Raw genomic sequence first — 21,542 nt, forward strand, 5'->3', positions numbered from 1 at the left:
CAGAACAATCATTTGTTTGTTTGGATTTCTTGAATTATGGACATGCAATCCCATTTCTATCTCAACTTCTTCCCTGTGAAATCAAATACTAAACATCCTTGCCCTAAACAAGGCTAGCTCTGCAATCTCTCCATTCTTGCAATCTGTTGTATAACCAATCACTAGAGTTAAATTCCTGAATGACATCATGAGCCCAGCCTATGAAACTTTTGTTATTTTTTCCTTCAGTGAACTTCAGTTGCTCACATAATTCTGATCACAGAGAACATCTTTTAGTTTCCCACAGGACATCTTCATATAACTCAGTAATCATCAGTCATTAAGGTAAGGGATTCAACTTTTATTGTAGTAGAACTTACAATTTTTCAATTAACGATCCTGATTCCAATAACAAATAGTCTATACCTTTCTTGAACATTATAATTTGAGATAGAATTCAAGTGTAAATGTTTGTGTTTATTTTTGTTGTATACAAGAAGCAAACATATCAAGCATTATGTATGCATGTTAGAGCCAAAGAGGGGGGGGGGGAGTGAGAGAAAGAAAAATAAGTGGAGAACAAAGAAAGAAACCTAGTAAATGACATTAAATCTAATATTTCAGGCACTTATTGCAAAAAAAAATATCTAGATTACAGGATTAGAAGTCAGTACTGCAGGTTACTTCTGCTGCCTGCCGGCTGCCTGCAGTTCGACAGATCGAATCTCAATAGGCTCAGGGTTGACTCAGCCTTCCATCCTTCTGAGGTTGGTAAAAAATGAGGCCCCAAATTGTTGGGGTGAGAGGGCTATAGAGAGGGCTATAAAGTATATGAATTGGTATATAAGTCTAAGTGCTATTGCTATTTAGTATTCCTCTCTTCTCTAGTTTAACTTTTATTAGACACATGAACAGTTTTCCCTTTAAAACAATCATTTGTAATATCCATATATCAGATCTGGTGTCAACAATGTGTATTTTGTGTGTGTTTACATTTACTTCTGCCCAGCAAATGAATCATGTATGTTTTAAAGAGACATTGGATCCAAAAAGCAAATCAGAGAAGACCTTAATGTTTAGGAGAAGTTCCTTTTTGGACAAATTGGCTTTATTACTATATATAATACTATTGTTTTGGAATAGAATGAGGGATCTGATGTTCAAGAAATACATGGACAAACAATTGCTGGCAAGCAAATCTAGTAGTCCTTTTCTGGATCCTAGTCAACAGTTCTGATCCTACAATCCCTGATTAAACTACTTAAACCTGTTATTAGACTCTAATTTTGTGCAGGACAGTTGTCAAATAGATTCCAAATAACTGATATTAAATAATTTTATCATCTATTAAATCCTCAATTAACATCAAAGATAACAGGAACCAAAATGCAAAAAAAAGAATAAAACCTCTTGAAAATAGCAAAACCAAAATGCATTTTAGTAGGAAACACTCTTAAAATATCCAGATATTAATATAAAATGCTATTTTCCACTGTTATCCATTTGGTATAATATTAATGAACAGTGCAATTCTAAGAAAGATTACTTGGGATAAAATTCCACTATATTATGTAAGGTTTACTCTTGTGTAAATAGCATAGAATGAAATATTAATGTTAGGAAAATTTAGAAGCTGATTTATGGAAAAACATATTCTTAGAGAAAAGTTGCATTTTCACCAAATACAAATTCAGTTTCAGAAACCAAACAGCCTGGCAAATTTCCTATTCATTCTTTTTTCCCCTATTCATTCATTCCTATGTTTTATTAAAAAAATATCCTTCACAGTATAATTATGGATGGATTTATATTACTATTTTTTTCTTCCACAAGTTAATTTCTGTTGGTATTATATCACTGTAAATACCCAACACGTTTATGGGACATTTTAAACCTATGTTTAGCATATGGACTAACCTACTTTGCGGAAATCTAACTGCCCACACAATCAGTATGTGTTTTTAACAACTGTTGAATAAAATTCTTGTAAAAACTATGGAGTGCGCCATTGCTATGCCATATTGAAAATAATTGCTTCTGAAGAGAATCAGTCAGGATGGAAAACCTCAATAAAAGCAACTCCTGCTAACTGACCAATGAAAACAGATATTTTAACAGGTTGGCACTAAAGCAACCTTTCACTAAGAAAAACCACTGTAAAATACAAGTATCCTTGTCCTATACATCATAAGGATAATGCATAAATATTGTATGAATTAGAGAGTAAGAGCACAAACATTTTACTTAACATAACTGATTAAGTCTATAGCAGACAATTAAAATAATTTTCAACATGATTCAATTTTTAAAAATTGAAAAGGATTGTGTGCTGCCCAATAGTTCAGACAATCGGAATTAAAACAGTACTATATAATGTAAACAAATTAGAAAGCTAATAACATAATTTCTATTGACTTTAGTCAACTAGAACCTGTGTTGTGTGGGATATAAAAAAACAAGTTATAACACGAATGAATGATTACATTTTTTTAAAAAGAATTTGGTCATCTTTCAAAACATCTTTTCTACACCCTAATATACCGAATTATATTTTCAATTAAACTGATTTGAGGGATTCAAGTGTCCCTAATACTCCAAATAAGATGGAAAAATTTACAAACATAAATATCAGTAAAACACAGAAAAACACTGTTTTTCATAGACAAGAATTCAATTTTTAAGCACAAAAGAAGTTTTATACCGTCAATACTAATTTAAAATAGTAACTTTTTCAGAACAAAAGCTGAATTGCAGTCCCAATTGGTCTAAAAATTTGCATAGGATTCTCATTTTCTTCAACGTAGTTCTGATATTATCTCCAGGGATAAAATAAAGAACAACTCTAAAATCCTTCCAAAGTCAAAAACTTGAAAATAAAGTGATATGGTTAAATCAAGTTAATACCAACTGATTGTTGAATATTGTCGTGAAATGAAGACTAGTATATAAGGATTAATCATTTAGTTTTTCCTTTTCCATTTTTAAAATATTGAAATAGCAGCTGCTGACCTTGTGAGAACCACAATTATATTATATTAGTAAGTAAACTACTGATCCTTCCAAATAGCATGGAAAATTCCATAAAATAAATATCATTACAATGTGAAATTCAACAGTGATATCTGTGATTTTACATATGTCAATAAAATAAATATTTCTACCATCTATCTGGTATATCTGTCAAGTGTTAAACAAATGCGTTTAATCTGTAAGTATTTAATTCATGATAGCCTGCTTGAAGCAGGATAAACATTTTAGAATAAATGTGTCCATATTTGGCCAGAAGAGTGATACCATTTTTACCGAGTCCCTTGGGAATACAGCTTTGTTATTACAGTATCAACCCTTGACAAATGTTAAGCCAAAAAAAGAAACTGGACATAGTGTCAGGCAAATATTTTTGATGGCTAATAGACTATTGCCCTTAATCTCTCCAGAATCAAACAGGGCTGAAAATAATGTAGGAAAAAGCAGGGACTGTGAAGCATATTTATTATTCAAACCATTCCAGAAAAAAAATAATCATGCTTCAAACTGAATACAGCCCACCAACTGTGATATCTGAATTGTCAGGTGCTTGAAAACTTTGTTGTTTTTGTGGGCATCAGACAGAGAAGGCTTAATGAGTCCTCTGAGTCATCACCATACATGGTTGGTGGATTGAACTCAGCTCAGTGAGTCACAAATCACAACTGATGTGTCAAACATCTACTGTCTCTCAACGTCTACTGCTTTCCTACACAGGTTATTTTACACAACATAACATCTTAGGAGTTTTAACCAGCAGGGCTAAAGTTGTTCACAAATTCTATGTACAATTGTAGTCAGCAAATTTAGGCCCAAAAATATATATAACTGCAATCTGCATTTAGAACACTAGTATACATGTTTTGTTTGTTATTAAGACTTTGTTTCACTATACATTGTGTTGCATTCTGTCACCTGATATAATCTACGCTTGCTGATTAAACCACTGTACGCTGTAATTCTAACTTCACTTTCCTACTTTCCCTAGCTCCACAAAGATTCTTAAAACTTCTCAAACCGAAGACATTAAGCACTCTCCCTGAAAGTCTCTGCTTCTTAGACATCCATTCTTTCTTAAATTTCTGCTTTCCTGTTGCCATGGAGAAGGTCCAGTACATAACTCGCTCTGCTCTGAGGAGAGCCTCAACTATTGAGGTGCATCCACAAACACGGCAAAGGCTTCAGGAGCTTTTTGTAAACTTCTGTCTTATCTTAATATGTCTCTTGCTAATATGCATCATTGTGATGCTTCTTTGAAGTCTAGTGTTTTTGATTGATCTTCACTACCTTATACAATGGGAAATGCACCAGAAGGAGAAAAGAAGCAATCAAGAAACAGCCAGCACCAGGAAATCTATGCAAGAAAGTCCAGCACTCGGTCTAAAAAATTTCTCACCACCTCCACTCTTACTCACTGTAACCATTAAAAGCACCTGTACTGAACAGTGATTTGAAAACTACTATCACAAGGCGATGCATGAGCTAATTTGCCTGCTTTATTTTTAAAGGAAGACTTCTGCGGATATTATGTGTAAAATGTCCCACTATAAAATTTTAAACAGCAGCCTTGAAATTTTGTTTCCAGATCACTTGTTTGTTATTTACTAATCAGCTATAAGTGGTTTACTTTCATGAATAAAGAATGGACTGAATGCACTATTATGAAATGCACAATTAAATCATTATATATTCTAGGAGATATGTGTATCTTGAGTGCTTGGATTGTTAACTGCAGCATTTATTAACTTCTTTACACCTACGTATCCATAATATAAGCTTTGAAAAGACAATAGTGCATTGCATATTTACTGCCTTGTTCTACTGAAATGCAAGTATAAACATACCTTTAGACATTTATATATTGGCTTGCTTTGTAACCTTCAACTTGGTGAAATAGTATGCCAAAGGGCAACAATTTTTGAATCAATGTACCTGAAACGGGATAACTTAAAGAATACATCCAAAATCTGGGAATTGAAATTTAGCAAGATGGTGATGATTATAATTTCCAATGCTTCTTGCAAGCCTTCTTTCTGGTCAGCAGTTAAGCCAGAAGTTACTCCTGCTCCAAACTGCTTGTTTGCCTAGCCATGGTCATTCTGTTTTTCTGATTAGTTAAGGAAGTATCTCCAAAATGATCTCATGGATTGTCAAGCCTGATATATTTATAAATATTGAATATATTCTCTCCTGTTAAAACTAGTGACATCTTCCTGGTAACTCATTATACAGTTGCTCTTCATTCATATAATTGAGCAAGAGGAATAGATGGTGAATTCTTGCAAGTTTAATCTTTACATGTTTTTGTTCCACAGAGAATCAGTCACAGCCAAAATAAATAAAAAAATAAATATGTACAACAGCTTTTTATTGGTTGCATTAGAAGTTCAACCTGTTGTCAGACTACATATAACAAATAGCATTTGGGTTTTTTAGCACAGCTAAAAAAGGTGAATATTTGAATCTGATTTCAACTTTTCCCCAAATATACAAGTGGACTATATATAAAAATATCTTTTATAGAATGATTCTTGTTATCACTTCTATGAAGTTTGTAGGCTGTCGTGTGTGTATACGTGTGTGTATATGATATCACTATACCTAAAGTGGTAAGAAACAAATGTTGAATGATTGATTACAAACTTAGAATAATTCCACTCATTAAGAATGTACATACATAACATAATAATGTTAAATATGAATTTATTTGCCCTATCGAGAAACAACCTGCTCTAAAGTTTCCTAAAATAAAATGAAGGCTAACTGTTTAACAAGGAAATTAGATTTTATTTTAATTCTCACTGCTTAATACATGACAATGAGTTCAGACATTTTTGTGCAACACTAAGGCGTATCCGATCGTGAATAAAGCATACCAAAATTAAATCTAAAGATCATTGTTTTCATATCATTATTGTCTATTTCGGGACCTTCTCTCACTTCTCCAATTTTGGAATTTGCAATGCTGAACAAAGCTCCATTTAATTTAAAAGAACAATTACATAAAGAACAATATCAATTATCCAATATCAATACTGGTTTCAAGTGGTTTCTGGAATTTGGGAAGTACAGTGGTACCTCTACTTATGAACCGTGACCAGGTTCTTAAGTAGAAACGTTTGTTAGAAAAAGCAATTTTTCACATAGGAATTAATGTAAAAGCAAATAATGCGTGCGATTGGGGAAACCACGGGGAGGGCAGAGGCCCTGTTTCCTCCAAGGAGATTCCTAAGAGGCCCCACAGAGGCTTCTCCCCACCTTTTCCAGCCGTTTCCTCCCAGGAAATTCCTAGAGAGGCCCCACAGAGGCTTCTCCCTGCCTTTTCCAGCCTTGTTTCCTACCAAGAGATTCCTAGAGAGGCTCCAAAGAGGCTTCTCCCCACCTTTTCCAGCCCAGATTCCTCCCAGGAAATTTGTAGAGCGGCCCATAGAGGCTTCTCCCTGCCTTTTCTGGTTACAGTTTCGGAAGCTCGGGTTTGTAAGTGGAAAATAGTTCTTGAGAAGAGGTAAAAAAATCTTGAACACCTGGTTCTTATCTAGAAAAGTTTGTAAGTAGAGGCGTTCTTAGATAGAGGTACCACTGTGTCTACACAGGAAATCTGCTGGAGGGCAGTATTTCCAAAGGAGACAAGGAAGTGACTGATATCAACAGTGTTTTGGTATTTCTGGCATGGCCCCAAAAAGCAGCATTTGTTTACAATTTCTTTCAAATCATCCTAATAAAAGCTGCATGTGCCCATATGTTTATCTGAATTCTAAGATTAAAAAGATCATTAATTGTAAAACACAGATTATTAATGTAAAAAACAAATTCATTTTATTCCCAATTCCCAACTATTTCAGTTTTAAGATTTAATTTCAAACTTTTGCTCTCCTTGACATTTATTCAGTTACAGTATTTTGTTCTTATTTATTATTTATTTTATTTATTATTTGGATTTGTATGCCGCCCCTCTCCGAAAACTCGGGGCGGCTCACAACAAGTGAAAAGACAATCCAATACATAATCCAATTTAATTAAAATATTATAAATTTAAGAAAAACCCCTATACTAACATACACATCTCAGTAGCAAAAATTTGAAAATGAATAGCCAGATAATTAACTAGTAACCTCTCCTTACTTTCCGATGAACAATTTTTATTAAAAGAAATGTTTATGAAGATTTTAAAAAGCTACAGAAAGACAGAAGAAAAAATAAAGATTATAAAAGTTAAAAAATGAGGAACAAAAAAGAAAACTTCTAATTTCTTTTCAGCAGGAATAAACATAACATTGCCATCTTCAAATACTACATACCAGAGTTCCATTCTTTCCTTAAAAGCATTTTAATCAATAAATCCCAAAATCACCAGTTCAGGTTTATCCATTTTCAGCAGCTTCTATAAAAGGTTTGCATTTATTTATAAAAGTAGCTGTAGTTCCCTTCTTAAGCAAACAAGTCAATTCAGCCATTTCTGCAGCCAACAATCCATCCTACATTATTGGTGTTTCTGTAATTTTCCATCTTTGTACGTATAGGTAATAGTTGCACTGCAAAGGTTATTTACTTTTGATGGTTCTATAAACAGTGCTTAGCTGCACCATATCACACTTACGGAAATGGTTACCAAATACTATTATTTTTCTATATGTGATTTTGCCCATGGTCTTTGATAATCTCAAATTTAATAACATAATTGTTCCAAATTATATTTAAAGGCTGACCCTGGAATATTTAAAAAGCATAAAGTTTAAAATAAATGCTGCTTTAGAAAAGCAATACTAATTGTAAATACATTGTTTTTATACCCAAAGTCTATGTAAATATTTCATAACATAACTGAAAAATTCAGTTTTTATCATGGACATTCAGAAAATTACAATTTTTTTAAAAAAGACACAATCATATAATTTCTGAGGAACCACAATGACAATGACAAAGACATTTTATAGAATCTGCTTCTGCGGATACGCCCCAAGCCAAATCTTGCACGAGAACACTTGTGCGAGTGAGATTTTGCCGATTTTTTGCCTCTGCACATGTGCAGAAGCAAAGAAATCATTGAAAATTGCCAAAATCTCAAACATGCGCATCCTTGTGTGAAATTTGGCTTTGGGTGCATGCGCAAAAGCTGAATCTTGTGCAAGTGGTGCATGTTAGATGCACGCGTACCCACGCCCGCCGCCAGGTGCACACTGGTAGTGCTGGCGGCGGCCAGCCCACCACTAGGTGTGGCTATGTGGTTATGTGACTGGGTGGGCATGGTGAATTTGGCAGTCTCTCTCTCTCTCTCTCTCTCTCTCTCTCTCTCTCACTCTACCTACCTACCTACCATCTATCTTCTATCTATCTATCTATCCATCCATCCATCCATCCATCCATCCATCCATCCATCTGTGTGTGTATCTCCATTTCTATATCTTTGTCTTTCTTTCTCTCTCCTAGGGCATCTTCTGCAGGATCCCCTTCAATCCAGGCAGTACCGGGGGATTCCTCATAGAATTCCATTCCATTCCCATTCCCACTCTCACTCCCACTCCCTCTTATTGCTACTGTTATTCCATCCATCCCATCCTATTCCATTCTCTCATATTCCCATTCCACTCCATTCCATTTCATCATATTCATATTCCCACTCCTATTCCATCTATTCCTATTGCTATTCCATCACATCACACCACACACACCCCTCACTTGGATGCTCTTCCTGCCTCCCTCTCCAGGGGTAGAGACTGGCATCCACCTTCAGGAGCAGGCAGTCTCACCAGCCACCGCCAGGACTGATATCTATGTGTGTTAGCTAAATTTCACAAAGGAAATACAGTAGATTTAAGCGAGGGGAGATCCGGTCTGGCCAAAAAAAAAAAAACCAGCTGTAGAAGGAGCCGCCATGGGCAAGGGACTGGGCTCACCTCCGGACATCCCAGTGTAATAACACACCTTCACTGACACTGCATGATGCTTCATGGAGGCAGCTTTGTTCAAACTTGGGGAAGGGGGTTTCAGCTTACACAAGCTGTTTCTTCAGGGATCAAGAGGGGATCTTTGCTAGCTCGGAAGGTCATTTCCTCTGGCAGCAGTAAGGCAATTTAAGTTTTGGGAGAGGTTTTGGGCTGGGAATGAGAATTAGTCAAGTGAACCTCATTCCTTTCTATGCATCTGGGCAACATGGGATTCTTTGAACATCCTCTCCCCCGCACCCATTTAACTAACTCCACATCTCCTGTGAGTAGAGAAGCAGAAATGGGGATGGGGGCAAGTGTTCAAAGAATCCCGTGTTGTGCAGATCCACAGAATGTAGTATGTTTCACCTGATTCCTGATTGATTCCTATTACAAGACTGAAATCTCTCCCAAACTCAAATTGCCTTACTGTTGCCCGAGAAAATTGACCCTCTGAGCAAGCGAATATCCCCCATTGATCCATGAAGAACCAGTCAGGAGACATTAGTGTTAGCTGAACCCCCCTCCCCACAGTTTGAGCAAAGCTGCCTCTATGAAGCATCACACAGTGTCATAACACTGCAGGCGCAACCTCTCCTGTTAAGACCCTTCAGTTCCTTCCCATCAGTGAAGTGGCAGTGGACGGAAGTCCCTGGCAAATCTTTGAGTTCTTTTCTCGGCTGGCAAAATTCGTGGGCCATTTTTTGACTCCCTCACCCCCGCAGAAGCACTCTACCAGCCAAAAACAGTGAACACTGTCCGGGGCCTCCACCTGCCCCTGCTCCCCATAAGCACTCTGCTGATCTGCAAAAGCACTCTACCAGCCCTCGCAAACATAACATAGCATAGCATTTAATGTATATACCACTTCACAGTGCTTTACAGTCTTCTCTAGGTGGATTACAGAGAGTAAGCTTATTGCCCCCAACAATCTGGATCCTCATTTTACTGACCTTGGAAGGATGGAAGCCTGAGTCAACCTTGAGCCTACTGAGATTCGATCTGTCAAACTGCTGGCAGCCAGTGATCAGAAGTAGCTTGCTGTATCGCACTCTAACCACTGCGCCACAGAGGCTCTGTCCTGCATTTGGCCAAAGGGTGGGGGCTGGCGGGTGGGTGTGGTGATGTGGGCGGGGCAGCCTCGTAGTCCCACGCAAGCCATTTTAATGGCTTTGGCATGCTGGATCTGTCCTGCAGGCCATAATTTAATGATGCCTGCTCTAGAGCCTCCGTCCAACTAAATTCAATGAATTTAGTCAAAAGTAAATCACATTCTACCCAACAGATAATTCAAAATAAATCCATCAGAACTGTACCCTGTAATAAAATTCTTATTTTAGATTTTCAGTTTGCCTTTGCAGCAGTTCAGAAGCAATTGGGCCATGACTAATGACCCTTCCTGTTCTCCAAATGAGAAACTGGTCCTTCTTTTGGTAGAAAGTAATCCAATCTTTCCCTATGTCCCTTTCCAAAGATACTAAGATCTTATGTCTCAGGTATCTAACGGTCCATCTCAAGCTTCAGCCTGGAGCTTGAGGAAAGATTGGATTTGACTCACTGACTATTCAAATTCAGTTTAAAGGTGAAAGTAGTAAAAAGATAAAGGATTCCTTACTCTGCTAGTCAATGCTGACTCTAGATAGTAATAAAACCAGTCCTTTAATAACCTCCACATCAGAGAAGACAGGTGTTTATAAACTATGTTAACAACATTTAGAACAATGGTACTGTAGATAATTAACAATACTGCTGTATCTTGAAGCAGCTAATCAATATTAAATACAATTTAGTAAACTGTGACATAGGTTGGATGGGAAGTTTTATCCTACTTGGCGTGAAAAACTAATGTCAATATATAATTTATGGTAAATAATTGCTTGTTAGATCACTGCCTATATTTTCTTTCAAGATGAATTTGGGGAGGAGGCATTGGTTATGTACTCATACTAGCTGTAGCTTCCTGTCAATTTTTTTTTCAGATATTCGACAAAAAAAGCTCTTATGAGTCAAGAAATGGTCACACAAGAGCACTGCAACCCACATGTATGTCAACTGTAACTCACTGTGACTGAACTGCTTATAACAGCAATCAAGATTTCTAGTGCAAGCAAAATAAGTGCAAAGTTTGCCACAATGGATTTTGCTGCAAATAGAGGTCTCAACCTGTTACTCAATTTTCTACTTATTTTTTTGGTCCTTGTTGTTATGTTCATTCTTGTAAAGCTCATGTGAGGGGTTTTTTAAGTCTTCATTTATGCCATCATGGTAACTTGAGCCTTCAAAACTGTATGAATATAAAGAACAAAATGAACAAGACAAAAAAAAAGGCCTAGACTTAACATCCTGCAGATAATTTTAAAAAATATTATTTCTACAATGGAACAGATTAGATCAACAGCCCAATCTGAAACCTGAAGTAGGAAAAAAGGAAAAACAAACATGAAATTCTCTACAGGAAGAAAATAATGGATGCGAACATGGAATCACCTGTGACTTTTATATTGGAGATAAGGGCAAATAACCATTTAGAGGAAGTAGGAAAACTACATGAAGACATACAGAATAAATTTCCGCATATTTGATGATGATATCTATACGCAGGAATAAAAATGAGACTTTGAAATGAACAACTGTGCATAAGATTACATTGCTTATTATTGTTAATATTACGACAGGGCATTATAAAGTGCTATAATAGAGTGTTATTGCAATAACATTTTAGCAAACCATAGAATACTCTTTCCAGTAAAAGCATATTAACCTTGCCATATTTTATGTAAGTTACTTCTAAGCCTGCTTGTTTTTATTGTGCGGTTTTAGTTTGGGGTGTCTATCTCTCAAATTCACTACTGTTAGAAAGTTTCAGACGAAGTCCTATTCAATTACTCCCTATGCTTTTCATGCGGATGAGAGGAATCTAAAAGACATTAGAACATATGACTTTAAGATTTTTTTATGTTTGATTTTTGTTGTGGTGGCCTTGCAAATTAGAATTTCAAGCAGATGCAGAAACTAATAATGCACAATTTCTTTGTAAGCATTTGGCTACTTTTTCTCTTATCTTTATTTCACACAGAAATGAAACACCCGGTGAAATTATACTCTAGATGTGATTGCAATTTTCAATCTCCTCTACCAGCTTTCCACAATCAAAATCAAAAGAAAACCCACAGGAACTTGGAAGTCAGTTACCTGAGGTCTTTGTTTAACAAACCCATGCAGTCCTCACTTAATAACAGCATCTGGGACTGCTGGAATTGTCATAAAAAGGTCACAAAATGGGATGTGACTCATTTAACAACTGCCTTGCTTACCAATGGAAATGTTGAGCTCAATTGTAGTCATAAGTCAAAATCTACCTGCATGAAAATTTCAGTACAAATACTTCAACAAATGTACTAGGTTACTGATACGTTATCATGTCATTTATTTTAATGTATCAATGCTGAATAATGAAAAAAGATATCATGTTCCATCTATACAAAAAATGTGGACAATATTAATTTCCTCACTAACTCAGCAGCACCAATATCACAAATGGGAAGAAAACTCAAATTATATGATTAGATTATGATTTCTCAGCATAAAATTATTTTCACAACACACAAACATAGGCATATAAGTGAATATTCACCATTATAAGATTTGTAAAGTTATTAAAGAAAAAAAATCTTATTAAAGGATTCTAAATGACAGAAATCCAAACTTTTCCCTCTTTTCTTTTAAATGTAGCAAAGGATCCAGATAATATTATAATTATGACACCAGGTAAAATACTGTAATGTGTGTGTATCTATAATTGTTACAAGTATTATTTTCATGTCACTTATTATTGTACTGTGTTAAACATTTAACACTGGGAATGTTAAATGAAACTGTTACATAATTATTGTTCCTAATTATAACATACCTAACAAATCTGTGATGTGGTCAACTATTATATTCATGAGGCTAAAAAACAACAAAGACTTTACTTTTAATCTTGCTTCTACTCTAAACTCACTAAAAGACTTTACCTAAAACACTACTTCTTCCCTTTAGCCTTAGCCCTCCACCATACAGAGAAAGAAAACAGCCTACCTTATAAGGTTCTACTAATTATTAAATACTATATTGTATGTCAAGCAAATAAATCTAGGTTTATAAATGCTGGCTACCTACTTTTTTTTAGATCATGTACATGGTACGTAAAACTAAGTACTTCTTTCTTACTGGGAGGGCAGACACACTGCCAAGACTCCATAGTGGTGTTTCCTCTCTCTCTCTCCTTTACGGGGATGTCAAACATTGCTGTGATGTGATGTGATGTGATATTTTGTGACTTTTTCCCTTCATGGAGCTAGGATGGGCATGACCTGTGCATAATGCATTTGACCTGTGGGCTGCCAATTTGACACCCCTGCTTTATAGCTTCTGCTACAATATAGAAAGAGGAGCTTCTAATTTCTCCGTGCAGGGACCACAGAAGTTCAATGCACAATTGATGCTAACCATGATGTTAATATTTACTACCTCAGTAAATCCTATTATCACCCTAAAGAATTTTGGCTGACTGGAATGAAGTGAATCAAGGACTTATGTTTAAGAAGCACTCTATTTAACACAGATATTTCGTTTTTCAATTTACCTGAACTGCAAAGGAACACTGATTTTTTTAAATTACCCAGAGCTCTGCATCAAATTATGTGGATGACATCTTATCCACAAGCATCTTGATATATTAGGTGTAATATGCAACCACAAGGTGACTGAGGTGTGGTTGCTGAATCAGTGATGTCTACCCACAAAATGTCAGTGAGTATAATTCACAAGCTAAGCTAAATATATAGGTAAATGGGAGAAGATGGATATTTTTCTCTGTAACAAGCTACCTGAGACATTCATACTATGTAAAAACAATGAAACCCCTCAAAGCCTTTTTAGAATTGAGGAACATTTAAATTGCAGCAATAAACAAACTAAAAAAGAATTGCTTATGTTTGTTTGTTTGTTTAAATAAATACATAGGACTTGATATGCTAGTTTGGTGTTAAGGTACCAGGCTAGAAAGCAAGAGATCAGTGAAATAAAATACATCATCATCATCATCAAGTTCTAGTTCTATTTGGGCAAAAAGTCAGCTGAACCTCCTTCTCTCTAAGCTGTAAGAAGCAGGCAATAGCAAATCACTTCTGAAAAACTTTGCCTATAAAATGACAAGGACTAGACCAGTTGCAAGAAATCAATGCTAACTTGAAGTTATCAAGAAAAAAAAACTTCAAATATGGTTCCTGGTCTTGCACATGTCCCTCTGATATTTCTAGAAGCAGCCCATCATTTTCTAGGCCAGTGACTTTCAACCTTTTTTGAGCTGCGACACATTTTTTACATATACAAAATAATGGGGCACCTTGAGCTGGGGAGGGAGTGGGGGGGCTAAAAAAAGTTTGGACAAAAAAAATTATCTCTCTCTCTCTTCCTCCCTTTCGCTCTATTTCTCTCCCTCTTTCTCTCTTCCTTCCACTCTCACTCCATCCCTCTTTCTCTTTTCCTTCCTTCCTCTCTTTTTTGCTCTCTTTCTATCTCTCCCTCCTTCCCTGCCTCTCTTTCTCTCTCTTGCTTTCTTTCTCTTTCTTTCTTTCTCTCTCTCTCTCTCTTGCTTTCTTTCTCTCTCTCTCTCTCTCTCTCTTGCTGAGCTTTGTGGCACACCTGACCATGTTTCGCGGCACACTAGTGTGCTGCCGCAGCACACTGGTTGAAAAACACTGTTGTAGGCATCTGTGTAAGCCTGAAAAAGTATGTTGATGTCTTAAGGAGTATTTACAATACTTGGGCATTGTCCCTCTTTCTTGGTATGACCATATGTGGACATCAGATTAAAAAGTTATCTGTAATGGTAATGTAAGAACTTTTTGCTTTAATATGTGGGTTCTAAAGTAAAAGCAGTCCAGTTGCTTACGTTTCTGCAACTTTATTCCATTTCTTTTCGAATAAATTTTGTTAAAGGAAGTGCTAGTATAAGCCTGCTTTGGGCAGAAGTGGTCTGCCAAGAGCTTAATATGATTATATTTGTAAGACATCTGACACAAGTATGTAAGTTGCAGCGTTTATGTGATAATAGTATTGTGCATGTGTCATCACTGCCTCTCCGTGGATCCTTGCCTAAGCTACATGTTCATTTTAATTTTCCTTCCAATATTTGCATGTGGAGAAAGAAAAGAAAACTGAGATGAATTGTTAGCATTATTGTTAGAATTATGTTAGCACCATTATATAACAACTGCTATCTCAACTGATTTCAATGAAAACCTTTATAAATAAAACAAAACAGCAGATACAAGCTTATTCATTGAACAGACTAATGTCTGGTATTATTTGTCGCATAAACCACTTGGTGGCAGCAAACACTGGAATTTGATTCTTACCTGCAGAGAGTGATCACTTCCTGTTCTAAGTTCTTCAAGTTGCTGCAACTGCCAAGGAGATAAGCTGTATGACTCCTCAGAAGGCCTGGATTCTGGAGGATTTGTCCGAAATTGTTCTGTAAGCCACCTCTGAGTCCTTTCAGAAGATTGAATGGAAACCTGGGATGGGACTGCAGCCTGTGGTTCCAAAGTTATATATTGTTGATGAAAAGCTTCAGAGTTTAATGGAGCAGGCTTGCTTTCAGGTAAGGCACTATAGGTCATATCTAAGGCATGTCTCCTGATTGAGACATCAGGAACCCCCCAATCTTCTTTGCTGCAACTTTCAAATTTGTATTTGCAGTTCAAAGTAGAATTCTTTTTCTTCCCGTTTTCTCTGTCCTCAGACTTTAAAAGTTCCATACTATTGTACAAGCAATTTGACCCACTCGTTCTTAATTGTGGTGAAACAGTCTTGTCTCTTCCATTTGTATCCAAGTTGATCCTGCATTCTGCTGAATAAACATCCCCATCCAGGTTACAACTAAGAGGTGTGCTGAGTTTAGACAACGATGACCACTTCCTTACAGGCCTCAAATCTTTCATATCAAGAGAGCTGTCCAACATGCCCTGATGCCTGCTTTGAGCCGATCTCAAAAGGCTTGTGCTCCACTTTGCAGAGTTGGATTTGAGAGGATCCCTATGTTTTGAAAGCGAAGTGTTGATATGAGATGGCATTACATGGGCAGTGGGAATTGAGACCAACGAGCGGCTGGGCTTAAACGAGGAGGTACCACTTGATGTGGAATGATCTGGGAAGAAAGATGTTCATCGCGTGAGTTCTTGTGAAATAGCCAGTCTTAATTGGAATAACACAAATAGGTTTACATTATTTAAAATATACATTTAATACACTATATCCATGAACATCAACAGATGGAGTGGCAAGAGATGTTGCATTGTATCATGGCACAAATGACTCAAATGATCTATTAATGTTCTTTCGCATTACACAACAAAATTATACAGGTGTTTTATTCAAGTCATTTGCATCATGGAATATAAGTCTGACATCACTATCACTTTTAAGACTATACGTTTAAAACATTTTTTTCTAGAAAGATGCATATGGACATTTGGCATCAACTGCTATGTATTCTACCTTATCACTAGCAAGCAACCATGCTGAAATACACTGTCTCTAAATAGGCTCCTCCTATATTTTTTTATTATTATTATTATTTATTAGATTTGTATGCCGCCCCTCTCCACAGACTCAGGGCGGCTCACAACAATAATAAAACAGTATACAATAAACAAATCTAATATTTAAAAAGTGTCTAAAAACCCATTAATTTAAAACCATTCAACACAAGCATACCATACATAAAACTATATAAGCCAGGGAAAAATGTCTCAATTCCCCCATGCCTGATGGCAGAGGTGAGTTTTAAGAAGTTTGCGAAAGGCAAAGAGGGTGAGGGTAATCCTAATCTCCGGGGGCAGCTGGTTCCAGAGGGTCCGGGCCGCCAGAGAGAAGGCTCTTCCCCTGGGTCCCGCCAAACGACATTGTTTAGTCGACGGGACCCGGAGAAGGCCAACTCTGTGGGACCTAACCAGTCACTGGGAGAGTTATACAGTACTAATTAAATATTTTACCAAGAAAGCTTCTTTCTCTTCTAACAAGCAAGGCTCAGACTAGAATTTTGCAATAAATAATTTGATTTGCTAAGGAAATGACTGCATACACACACACATGTGGGGGGGGAGTGCAGAGGGAGGAAGGAAGGAGGAAAGAAGGGAGGGAGGAGAGAGAAAGAGAGGGGGGAAGGGGGAGAGGGAACTCTAAGTTTTTAATAATATTCCTGGGTGCAGTTCTCTGATTCTCTTTGCAAAAAGAGTTGAACATCTTAACATTTAGATTTTATATATTGTTCATTTTGTATGGACATGGACTATGAAAACTGCTAGTTTTTATTTTATTGAATTCATCCTTTTTACTTCCTGTTATTCAATTTTTGGAGAATGATGATGGTTTTTCTCTTTAAAAGGAAGTATAAGACTTACTGCATACAATCTACACAATTATAAAGTATATTCATTCCTAATTCTTTATAAGAAATCAATTTATTTGAGGAGGTCTTTCAGTTGACATATAAATACAAGAGTAAGGCCTGACAGCATTTGTAGCAGAAATGTGGAAAAAAAGACAATTATACACCCAAACTATGGAGATCAATTACATGCCAGGAAACAGAAATTATATCAATTATGGAAGTTTGATAATGAGACAACATAAAACTTTAAAAGAATACTGTTGCTTTTTAGTAATAATTTCAGTTTGAGATATATTCTAAAAATCATTTTAAGTAACTAAATGGGAAGAAGTTGCACTTGATAAGTAGAACCTAAACATTAGGTGACTTGTAAATGCTGTTTTCCCTGATTTATTATATTGAAAAATTAAAGGCCAATTAAAGAACATAAGAAATGTTCAAATACACAGACAATATAGATATGCAATACGTTGGAGCCAAAATGGTAAGGATGCTTCCAATATTTGGTATGTCCCCTTTGTAACAAGAATCCCTACATCTTATCAATCTCCCCAATTCTCAGAAAGAGGTCTGAGAGGAGGCTGCAGAAGAAAAGAGGGTGTAAAAAGATTCTATTGTGCTCATAAAAAACAGGAGGCCAAATCAAAGGCTATAGCTGGAAAAACTCAGAATATTGCAATGGCATGACAACTGTCTCAATCCTCTTATTCTGGCTCCATTCTCAATCTGAAATATCAGAAGGCTTACAGAAAATCCCAATGTGCCAATGTTCCTAGACAAATAAGCAAGTTAAAATTAACATAGGTGAGGCAGAGGCAGCTCTCCCATGCCAAGCAACTGCTGCTTTGCATCAAAGTCTGCAGAGATGCAAAAATAAACAGCTAATCCTGGCATTAGAACCTCCTACATTACACAGCTCAACCTCCCCCCACGCTGCTGCTCACGTTGCTGTTTCACAGGCGGATTGTTAAAAGTCATACCATTTATTCTTATCACCACATTTCTGATTTTCTGAAATGGAGAAACAAATGAAACCTTCCATGTCACTGCAATTTCTCTAGAATAGTATTCAATTCTCTGGGTAAAGAATCAGCCACAGAAATCTTTAAATCAGAGACATGATAGGTAGGGATCTTCAAAGATCAGACTTGAATTTCATTACATATGACACCTCTCATATTGCATTTCATGGATATATCTGTTAACCAATGTAGCCAAAGACATTGCTAATTATAAAATATTTGAACTAATTCAAGTACCGTATATTTAAATGCTATACTAAATACACTCAGAAATACTTCTGAACCACCTGACTATAAACAATAGCTTCCTGACATCGTGATATACCACGAGGCTGAGAACAACAAAAATTTAAGATCATATGTGGACATGAAATCTTTCCTATAGGTTAAGATCTCTCTCTCTCTCACTCTTTTGGTCTTCATGGGCCTGAGACTTGATGATGTTGCCTGTTCTCAGGGTATAAAAATGAAGTGCAAGAGTTTTCTCTTAAACAGCATACAAAAAGTTCAAAGAGTTTGAAAACAAATCATTCCGAAAGACCAGCCTTTGGGCTCACTTTTTTCAAGCCTGGTAGATATTTAAACCAAATAACACTACTGAAATTCAGAACAGGTCCTAACCCTGGCAACGAGTTTCCAACAATTTGAGGTGGCGGCGACAACGACAGAAGAGTCTATGTGCTTTTGGAGAGCACTGGTGAGATGGAGGTGTTTGGCCTCAGAAGAGTTGCTTCTGCCAGACCGATGAGTGGGAGTGGTTGGTGCGGGTGCGTTAACAGAACACGTTTGCGAAGAGGGGGGAGAATACGCTGCCAGGCCAGCAGGTGAGAGTTGCTGGCGGAAACGATGTGGAGAGTGATACTGAGAAAGGATTAATCTCCCAGCGTGACGAAAGACCAAGACAGTCACTGAATTTGAGAACACGGTAATAAACCATTATTTAACATTCATTAATGGAGAATAATTGTAAACTGTAATTTGAGATTGCTGTGGACTGCTATAAGTATGATAGCGATCCTCCTTGTTAGACTGGATTTACATCTTACTATGGACATAACAAAAAGGGTCATATGGCCCATTCTGGACTCATTACCTCACCGACCAACTCAGGAAGAACATTTCCCTTTAAGCAGGACTATTTATAACAGAGAGATCTTTTGCACCATCATTTTCCTTATTTATTTATCTATAGGAGTAAGGCCATGGGGAGGGCAACATTCTACATTGCGGGCTTATGATTGTTAACTAATTGTTTTCATTTTTTTAAACTGTCTGTCTTTATCAATTGTTTCTGTTTTTATCAATTGTATATTGCGGGATGTGAGGAATTGCGGGATATGGGGGAGGGGATATTTATTAACCTATTAAGTATTATTGTCATTTCATAAACTGTATATAGCTTGTTGTCATGCCCTTTGGTAAAAGACCGTTATAAATAAATGGTATTATTATTATTATTAATTCTTTTTGAAGGGAACTTACCTAGTACTGGTAACTCTCGCTTAATATTTAAGAACTTCCATTGCTAAGCAATACGACTGTAAAGGGCAAAATTATGTGACTACCCACTTATCAGTGGCAATCATGGCAATCCCTGGTTACTGTTGTTAAGCAAATCATTGTAGGTCATTGAGCAAGGACCTCAAGTGACTGTGACTTCCTGCTAGCTTCTCCCATTTACTTTGTCGGAGTCTGGAAAGGAAGGTCACAAATTATGATCAGAGAGGCCTTATGAAGGGTCAGCAACTAGCCTCAACTGGGTGTGTTTCTTCAACAATGGGCGGTGGAAGTAGTTGGCAATGGGCAGCTGGGGCCAGCGGGGAACAATAAAAGGTAGTAGGAGAGTGTTGGATGGCCAAAGGGGAAGAGATGGAGAGGGGAATAGGTGGGTAGTGGAATCTGAAGCGTACTTGGCATTTATAAATGTAGGTAGGTTCTAACCACCCAGATTTGCATCATGTGACTGTGGGGACACTACAATTCCTGTAACTTTGGGCAACCACCATAACTACCACTCAGGATCACCATAGCTTTGAATGGTCGCTGAACAAATGATTATTAAGTGAGGGTTATCTTTAATTTAAAATACCACTTACTGGAAAAAAAGCCATTATTTAATATTTTCCTGGTCATCCATTCTGAACATTTTAAATATTTTAAATTTGAATAATATTGAAATATCTTTCCCATCCCAGCTGCATTACAGAAAACAGAATATTAAATGACCAATATAGGAACATTTAATCAGCTATAAATTCACTGGGGCTTATACTCAGGTATCTGTGCAATGGGATTAAGTGAAAATAAACCTGTGAAGTCTCAGCAGATGGTAGAATTTGGCATCAGTTTGTCTGGACTTAGAAAGACAGGGGCATGAGATTATCAAGGAATACTAGAGTTGTAGGCTACGTATGGAAGACAACAAAAATATCTTAGAATCTGACAGTGGCAGACTATTTCTATACTATCGTGAAGAAAATTACATAGACATGTGAAGCAACTAGTAATCAAGCTTAAAGTTTTTACCAATGCTTAATAGCAACCACATTCAGTTTCCTGTGGATATTGTTAGAGGAACAGTCACGATAGGTTCGTTCTGAATACAAATTAACTGCCTCCCCCCCCTTCTGCCCTCAACCATTTCTTCTTTAACTGTGATTCAATGAAAAGGCAGCTTACGCTCTGATGGAGTCTGCACAGCATTCAGTTCTTCCAAAGTCCCATGTTTTGAAATATCTATTCATTGCTGGTCCCACCAATTAAATAGAGTGAAAAGCAGGAGTTAATCTAATTAAACAGAGATGATAGTTTTTTACAGTATAACCAGGAATCATGATAACTGCTGGAACAGATATAATTTTACCAAATCATTTGCTCTGTTCGGGTGTTCAGTTGCGATTTTTATTATCCACAATTAAATGAATGTGTACAATGGCTGTTTTCACCATGAACAACACCGAAGAAAAGGTGCCAGAAATATTTCTATTCAGGGAGTTTTGTATCAACAACATGACTTAATGACACCTCTGTGGTTTTCTTTTTATTTAAAGTAAATATTTAGTTATAGAATTTTATTTCACTGTACAGTAATCACTTAGAACTAAAGTAATTAGTTACTGAATGATTAAGTTGCTGAAAGAAATGCCACTA

At 36.6% G+C, this 21,542-nt stretch overlaps 2 protein-coding genes across 4 annotated transcripts in view; one reads left to right on the forward strand and one right to left on the reverse strand.

The window, feature by feature from the left end:
* Nucleotides 1–21,542, reverse strand: part of CEP85L (centrosomal protein 85 like) — a 131,966-nt gene that overhangs the window by 54,816 nt on the left and 55,608 nt on the right. For both annotated transcript variants that reach the window (XM_070733430.1, XM_070733429.1), the window contains exon 3: nt 15,335–16,125. In XM_070733430.1, coding sequence (XP_070589531.1) covers nt 15,335–16,125 — 791 coding nt within the window. The remainder of the gene's footprint in view (nt 1–15,334; nt 16,126–21,542) is intronic.
* PLN (phospholamban) lies at nt 230–12,848 on the forward strand. Of its 2 annotated transcripts, XR_011557415.1 has the most exons (3): nt 230–324; nt 3,995–5,456; nt 10,910–12,848. XR_011557415.1 is itself a non-coding variant. In XM_070733428.1 (2 exons), exon 2 carries the CDS (start codon nt 4,105–4,107, stop codon nt 4,261–4,263), a length of 159 nt encoding a protein of 52 aa, XP_070589529.1. In that variant the 5' UTR covers nt 238–324; nt 3,995–4,104; the 3' UTR covers nt 4,264–5,898. The 2 variants fall into 2 exon arrangements, 1 of the variants encoding a protein (XP_070589529.1); XM_070733428.1 differs by lacking the exon at nt 10,910–12,848 and having other exon boundaries at nt 238–324; nt 3,995–5,898.

This window comes from Erythrolamprus reginae, chromosome 1 (genome assembly GCF_031021105.1).
Source record: "Erythrolamprus reginae isolate rEryReg1 chromosome 1, rEryReg1.hap1, whole genome shotgun sequence".
In the NCBI taxonomy this organism is placed as follows: Eukaryota; Metazoa; Chordata; class Lepidosauria; order Squamata; family Dipsadidae; genus Erythrolamprus; species Erythrolamprus reginae.

What these genes read in the sequence shown, in the direction of transcription:
- PLN (XM_070733428.1), top strand. Translation starts at nt 4,105, where the DNA reads ATGGAGAAGGTCCAGTACATAACTCGCTCTGCTCTGAGGAGAGCCTCA.